This window comes from Xiphophorus maculatus, chromosome 13, assembly GCF_002775205.1.
Source record: "Xiphophorus maculatus strain JP 163 A chromosome 13, X_maculatus-5.0-male, whole genome shotgun sequence".
NCBI classification, from domain to species: domain Eukaryota; kingdom Metazoa; phylum Chordata; class Actinopteri; order Cyprinodontiformes; family Poeciliidae; genus Xiphophorus; species Xiphophorus maculatus.
The window spans coordinates 6,330,696-6,338,155 of record NC_036455.1 but is presented as its reverse complement, the minus strand read 5'-3'; the positions used below and the strand labels follow the sequence as shown (position 1 = coordinate 6,338,155).

The following is a 7,460-nucleotide window of genomic DNA, read 5'->3' as shown; positions in this document are numbered from 1 at the left end:
TGTCCAGTTGATGTCACAGTAGAGCAAATGAAGCACCGCGGTGCATCGGCTCTTTTTTTTTTTTTCTTTCGAAAAAATTTTATTGTTACTATAAACATTTAAAAAACATTACATTGTTGCAGTTATTCAGAAACTTTTAAAAACTTACAAAATCATCAGTTCAAACTAAAAGAAGCTAAGAACAAGAGTATAAAACACAAAATCTCTGTGTGTTAAAAGTTGAACAGGACCGGGGTGACTCCCTCCCAAGTCCGGAGCCGCCCCGTCCTTCCAAACAGCGCTGGTGTTCAGAGGGGATCCCGCCCTGAAGCTCCTTCCCTCCTGCCTCACCCGGAGAGCCAGGCCGCCACTGCTTGGACCTCTGCTCGTGGAGCGCCGGCTCCTTCGTCCACGGAGGCGCAGGCGATTCTTCTTTGTGGCTGTGTCCTTGGCGCGCCACCTGCAGCCCTTGGTGTTCCTCTTTTTGCTGCTGCCATCCGGATCACAGCCACGGGGGGCATCTGCCTGCGCCTGCTCACCAGCAAGTTTCTGGAGGTCCAAATGGCGTCTTTGATGGTGGCTGGGGTGAGCCACCTCTCAGCGAAGTCTTTTTTAGTCATTTTCAGCTGGCTCACCCCATACAGCACTAGCTGTACATGAAGGACCTCCCTTGCTGGCAAGTGTGGGAATTGCAAGGAGCCGGCCTTCGCCCACAGGTCCACAGCAGCGCTGCACTCCCACAGCAGGGGCCTCACCGACTCCGGCGCGCCACAACCGGGTCGGGGGCAGATGGACGTTGCAGACATGCCGCGGGAGTGCATAACGGCTCTGACCGGCAGGATCCCACGAGCCACCATCCATTACAGGTCCTGGAGTCTGTTTGGAAGGACGGGACGGCTCACGTTGCGCCAAACGGTGGAGGCGTCTCCATACAGGAGGCCGCGCACTGGAGTCACTGGTTCCCGGTCCTGCACAACAGAAATGATAAAACGATGGTTAAAATCTTGTTCTCCTCTCCTTCCAGTCCAAAATGTTCTAAAAATTTCCGAATAAAAGCATATGCAAGAGAAAGGTTAAAAGCTACTGGGGTTCTAAAATCTCTTTTTATCATTTTTTAATTTTCTGTTTCTTTTTCTGTCTAAAAAGTCATACCTATCGTGTTTGTCATTAAAGCCATAAATATTTAAGAGGTTAAAATCCTGTCCGTTAAAAGTCAGATTTGCTAAAAGTGCTCGTCCCTCTCTCACCACGGTGCTCCCCTTCACCAAGATGTGCGGGTTGTTTATTAAAATGGCCACGCCGTCATTTTTATTTTCATTGGAGCCGCTCCATATAGACGGCCGTGGCCACAAGTCCTGCCACCGGGTGTAGTTCTTTAAAAACGGGAGTGAACATTCTTGTAGTAAAAACACATCTGACTCTACGGAGCTTAAAAAGGATAAAACACTCTGGACTCTAACTCGCGACTTCACACTTCTAACATTGATGGTTGAGAAGGTGAGAGTCATGAGTATGATGGCTAAAATCAAGTACGACATTTTGAAAGATTAAAAACAAGATAATACTAATTTAAACCCATGTTAAAAAACGGGCGGTCATTAAAACAAGGCGGGTTCAGAGACTGTCCTGTGAACAGAGCTCTTCCTTCCCACATGGTGGTGCAGGTCGGGTTGGAGCTCCATTCCCCCTTCGGGCTCTCGGTGTCGGCCGTCTTTCTAAAGCCGTTACCTTGTTTGGGTCCTCCGGGGTTGATTGGTGAGCAAAGTCTAGGAACGAGACCTCATTGGATGAGCCAGCGAGGAAGGCTCTGGATTCCTCTCCGAAAGAACCGAAGAGTTCCTCCAGCCTTCCTCTCTTCCCTACCTTGGGGGTAAGGTCGGGAGGTGACTCAGATGCCGGCCTCTTAGCCAGCTGGGCGTCGGGGAGGGGGGCATCATCGCTGCTGTCCGTCTGTTCTTCCTCAGAGTCCGAGCTAGCTCCGCCTTCGGTTAGCATCTCCCCGCCCTCACTGGATGTTTCGGTCTGGGGGGGGGCTTCCTTCCCCTCCCCGCTTCCCGCCCTCTCCTCCTCTCCTCCAATCAGAGGACCTGGCGGGAGATTTGAAATTTCCGACCCAGCTGCGTCCACTCGCTCATTAGCCGTTTCCGTTGGCGTCTCTTTTCCTTTTTTCAGTTTATTTGCAAACGACTTTGGACAGTCTCTGAACAAATGATCCTGCCCACCACACAAATTACATTTCCGCCCGTTCGTACATTCATCAAAAGTGTGTCCCACTTCTCGACATTTACCACAGAAAACCTTTTCACAAGTTTCGGCCAGATGACCATGCTCGCCGCACTTCCGGCACAGTTTGGGTTGGCCTTGATAGTGAATGTAGCCTCTGTTCTCCCCCAGGACTATCATTGAGGGGAGATGCTTCAGGCCCTGGAAGCCTTGGGGGTCTTCCCATTGTTTAATGGGAACCCGCCAAGCACAGTTCCAGATGCCGTCCACATCCCGCACCTTCATAGCCTGGCCTCTCACAGTGCAGTATCTACCCAGCCACATACAGATGTCTTCAGCACTGACAGTCTCATTGAATATCCTGACAATCACCGTTTTCAGGGAGTTGTCAGTCAGTTTCTCGACGTCAAATACTGAAAACTGGGTCTTAGCATTTTCAAACCGTGTCCAAAACTCCTTGAGAAGTGCGGCAGAGCAAAAACTTACATCATATCCCTTATTGAAAGGCAGGGTAAGGATACAATTCAGGTCATCTGGCCGAAACTTCAGCACCTGTTGAATTAGCTTCCTGGAAAAGTCCAATCTCGTTATTCTATTTTCTTCTTCTCTTTCCTTAAATAAAAAACGAACACTGTGGTGCCTCCGCATGCCGGCATGGCTAGCCGCCATGGTGGAGGCACCACCAGTAAAAGGTTTAAAACCTTTACTAAAACCAATAAATAGTTAAGAAACACCAATAAATACAAATAAAAGGTAAAAGATATTTTCCACTACTTAGTGGTCAATATCTTAACCGGGGACAAAATTTACTGAACCTCTAATTCAGTGGTAACAGCCAAGTCACAAAGACTACCGCTATCACCACCCAAAGGAGGGGACCGCTGTCTGAGCCAAAAGGCCGAGAAGCGATCTCGCTGATGCGCTGATACATCATTGAGTCTGTTAAACATAAAGCTGAGTGGAACGGTCGACCGCTCCAAGATGGCCGCCTTAAATCTCTTCAGTAACAATAGGCAAGAGCGGTCCATGAGGCGTTTAATTATAGTTTATGGGGAAAAAGGGCACAATGACTATGGGCAAAGGTGCATTCATGGGCCCAATATGAGTGGGAATTTACAGTTTCTTTATTTTTACGCCGTTTTCAACTAATACACCAAACAGTTACATAAATAAAAGATGTTCAATGTCCAAACAACTTGAAAATTGCTTTTATAGTTTATTTTTTTCCAGTTTGACAAGCAAATAACAAAGATCAAATTTTTCATTAGTGATGTGTTGAGTAATGAAGCGGGTAAGACAGAGAACTCACCTAAACCTGAGCAGTTAAAGTTTTTATTTTTAAATAATAAATCGTTGTCCCTGGTGACATAGCGAGTAACAAGCCAATCACAACTCTCTTTTCTATTTGTTTCTAGTTTTCTTTTTGATCCAGTCATTGTTTCATACAACCAGATTAATCAGAATTTATGTATCAGAATCACAAACATTTTAAACTTGTTTATTCATTGTAAAGCTTCATGTTGTTTTCACGTTTCCTATTTTACATATATTGTCCAGTTGATGTCACAGTAGAGCAAATGAAGCACCGCGGTGCATCGGCTCATGAGTCGAATGATTGGATGGAGTTCCTCAGGGCTTCATGAAGCTGCATCTCACCATCACTACTTTTCATTGTTTCCTCTCCTGCTCTGGTCAAAACCCACAGGCCCAACCCAGTGCATGCTGGTCCTATACCAGTCCCTATACTTACAGAAAAGGGACCCACAGTTCTTAATGTCTAACTTAGAAAAGTTAATAACAAAGGAACAAAAACTAAACAGCTATTAACCTACAAATAAACTCATGTTTATAAATAAACCATAAAGATATAAAGTGAACTAAAGTAAAATTTCAATATAATTCAAAGTAATAAAAATAAATAGTATCTTGAAATAATACAATTTGCAGGTAAATATTAACAATAATCCCTACTACAATTAATTTTGTAATAAAATATTTTTTTTCATATCCGTTAATTTGAGAATTCCCCAAATGTCAGCTGGATATATCGACTGATCTGTATCTCTGTCTACGCTCTTGAATTGTCAATTGTTTTTTTTTATTCATTTCTGTCTTGAAAGATGAACAATTACTCGTATTTATTTCAGAAAAGGTAGCAATTACTCTTTCTCTGTTTTCTTCTCCAGATTCCCTGAAGTGTAACGTTTATAACCAGGAGAGGAGATCCACTCTGGACCAGGAGGAGTTAGAACCTGTGCAGGTGAAACAAGAACAGGAAGAGCCTGAAGATCATCAGATAAAAGAAGAGCAGGAGGATCTAAAACACCAGCAGATAAAAGTGGAAGAGAAAGAAGTTTACTGCAGTCAGGGTGAAGAACAGATTGAATTAAAACAGGAGACTGATACCTGCATGGTGGTTCCTGTTGATGAGCAAACAGACCACACTGAATCAGAACCAAACAGGAACCAAGTCATCTTCCAGGAAGCTGCTGAAGCTGAGAACCAAAATCAGGAAAGAAGAAAACCTTTCTCATGTGTCATCTGTAAAAAGCGTTTGTCTTTCAAATCTGTTTTTGATATTCACATGAGAACTCATACGGGTCAAAAGCCGTTTTCATGTGTGACCTGTGGAAAATATTTTAGTCAAAAACAGGATTTAACTAAGCACATGATGATTCACACTGGTGAAAAGCCGTTTTCATGTGTGACCTGTGGAAAATATTTTAGTCAAAAACAGGATTTAACTCGGCACATGATGATTCACACTGGTGAAAAGCCGTTTTCATGTGTGAACTGTGGAAAAAGTTTTCGTCGTAAACCGCATTTATCTCAGCACATGATGATTCACACTGGTGAAAAGCCGTTTTCATGTGTGACCTGTGGAAAGAGTTTTAGTCAAAAACATGTTTTAACTCAGCACATGATGATTCACACAGGTGAAAAGCCGTTTTCATGTGTGAATTGTGGAAAAAGTTTTGGTTATAAACCGACTTTAACTAAGCATATGATGATTCACACTGGTGAAAAGCCGTTTTCATGTGTGACCTGTGGAAAAAGTTTTATTCGAAAACGGGATTTAACTCTGCACATGAGGATTCACACAGGTGAAAAGCCGTTTTCATGTGTGAACTGTGGAAAAAGTTTTATTCGAAAACGGGTTTTAACTCTGCACATGAGGATTCACACTGGTGAAAAGCCGTTTTCATGTGGAAATTGTGGAAAAAGTTTTTGTCAAAAACAACATTTAATTCGGCACATGAGGATTCACACTGGTGAAAAGCCGTTTTCATGTGTGACCTGTGGAAAGAGTTTTAGTGAAGAACAAGTTTTAACTCGGCACATGATGATTCACACAGGTGAAAAGCCGTTTTCATGTGTGAATTGTGGAAAGAGTTTTAGTCAAAAACAAGTTTTAACTCAGCACATGATGATTCACACTGGTGAAAAGCCGTTTTCATGTGTGAACTGTGGAAAAAGTTTTAGTCGAAAACTGCATTTAACTAGACACATGAGAACTCATACAGGTGAAAAGCCATTTTCATGTGTGACCTGTGGGAAAACTTTAAGTCGAAATGATGAGTTAACTCAGCACATGATGATTCACACTGGTGAAAAGCCGTTTTCATGTGTGAACTGTGGAAAAAGTTTTGTTTATAAACCGACCTTAACTAAGCATATGATGATTCACACTGGTGAAAAGCCGTTTTCATGTGTGACCTGTGGAAAAAGTTTTAGGCATAAATCAGCTTTAACTCAGCACATGATGATTCACACAGGTGAAAAGCCGTTTTCATGTGTGAACTGTGGAAAAAGTTTTGTTTATAAACCGACCTTAACTAAGCATATGATGATTCACACTGGTGAAAAGCCGTTTTCATGTGTGAACTGTGGAAAAAGTTTTGTTTATAAACCGACCTTAACTAAGCATATGATGATTCACACTGGTGAAAAGCCGTTTTCATGTGTGACCTGTGGAAAAAGTTTTAGGCATAAATCAGCTTTAACTCAGCACATGATGATTCACTCAGGTGAAAAGCCGTTTTCATGTGTGACCTGTTTAAAAAGTTTTAGTAATAAACATAATTTAACTAAGCACATGACGCGTCACACAGTTGAAAAGCTGTAGAAGTATGTTCCATAAATGTCCTATGTTGTATTTGTTAAATGTGATCATTTTGATCTTCACATTTGGATACTTAGAGATGTTCAACCATGACACATTATCCTTCATTGATGTTTTATTTTTCTGGTATATTCTGTATCAAAAAACAATAATGATAAACTGTATGTTGTTGTATTAACTTACTGTTTATGTCAAACTGTATGTTGTGTGTGTACAACACAAAGAGCAGAGGGCTCAGCACACAGCCCTGAGGAGTGCCAGTACTGATGCTGATAGATGAAGAGGCTTGGGGGCCCACTGACTATTTCATGCATTAACAGAGTTTGACCGGACATGGACTCCCTTCCAGAACATTCTCACATGATTGGACTTGAGGAATTGATTTGTATTATTCTGTACCATAGAGAGTGAGTGGGGTTTATTTTTGTAGTTTTTTAAATCAACAATAGAATGTATATAATGGTTGAGTGTTTTAAAAAAAAATCTACAAAACAGTATTTGTGTTAATTTTGTGTTTAATGTAAAATGAGATTGAATCTGATTTCATTTCTTTCAAATTATGTTAACCAGTTTTACTCTACCTAATTAAAATCTATTCAAAAAAAAAAAAAATCATTTGTACTTTAAAGAAATGCAAAATTCACCGCAAACTAATTTTTCTGCATTGATTGCACAAAGTACATGTAATTGGGGCCTGCCCATAGCAATGCATAAGGAGAGCAGTACTGAAGTCAGTACTGCCTCCATGCATTGCATGGCAGGCACCTATTATTCTACACCCAATAGAATGTCTCTTTATTTATATCTTTATTTATTGGGGCCTGCCCATAGCAATGCATAGGGATGTAATCCCTATGCATTGCTATGGGCAGGCACCTATTGTTCTACACCTCAAAATAACTGCCGCTTCCTACTACCGTTAATGCGGCTCGTACCGCTGCATGCCCCCTCACAATATATATATCAAAACGTGAGGCTCAATCCCGTGAGGGGAGCTATTACTTTTGTTGGCATTTCGAGTAACTGTGGCGACATAATTAACAAAAAATGAGCCAAATTTAACTCAAAACAAAAGTCTAACTGACACAAAACAGTGTCAGTTAGACTCAAAATAGACATAGAATTTAGTCTGCCT

The 7,460-nt window shown here is 41.8% G+C and overlaps 2 protein-coding genes across 3 annotated transcripts; one reads left to right on the top strand and one right to left on the bottom strand.

Moving 5' to 3' along the window:
- Positions 1 to 818: 818 nt before the first annotated feature.
- On the bottom strand, positions 819 to 3,385 carry LOC111610437 (zinc finger CCHC domain-containing protein 3-like). 2 transcript variants are annotated; one of them, XM_023344659.1, is made up of 2 exons: positions 1,708 to 3,385; positions 819 to 947 (listed from the first exon to the last, which is right to left on the bottom strand). In XM_023344659.1, the coding sequence occupies exons 1-2, from the start codon at positions 2,869 to 2,871 to the stop codon at positions 840 to 842; spliced, it is 1,272 nt and encodes a 423-aa protein (XP_023200427.1). In that variant the 5' UTR covers positions 2,872 to 3,385; the 3' UTR covers positions 819 to 839. The 2 variants fall into 2 exon arrangements, with proteins under 2 accessions (XP_023200427.1, XP_023200428.1); XM_023344660.1 differs by having other exon boundaries at positions 1,843 to 3,385.
- Positions 3,386 to 4,765: 1,380 nt separating this feature from the next.
- LOC111610447 (gastrula zinc finger protein XlCGF57.1-like) lies at positions 4,766 to 6,292 on the top strand (the record flags this gene model as incomplete). Its single annotated transcript, XM_023344673.1, has 1 exon — positions 4,766 to 6,292. A coding segment is annotated over one exon (1,527 nt), but the record flags the coding sequence as incomplete, so codon positions are not given.
- Positions 6,293 to 7,460: the final 1,168 nt, after the last annotated feature.

Bases quoted from the DNA above. Each gene is read 5' to 3' on its own strand.
- LOC111610437 (XM_023344659.1), bottom strand. From the start codon at position 2,871: ATGGCGGCTAGCCATGCCGGCATGCGGAGGCACCACAGTGTTCGTTTT. The intron at 948-1,707 runs GTAACGGCTTTA...TCTGTTGTGCAG, and splicing joins CCCCGGAGGACCCAAACAAG to GACCGGGAACCAGTGACTCC.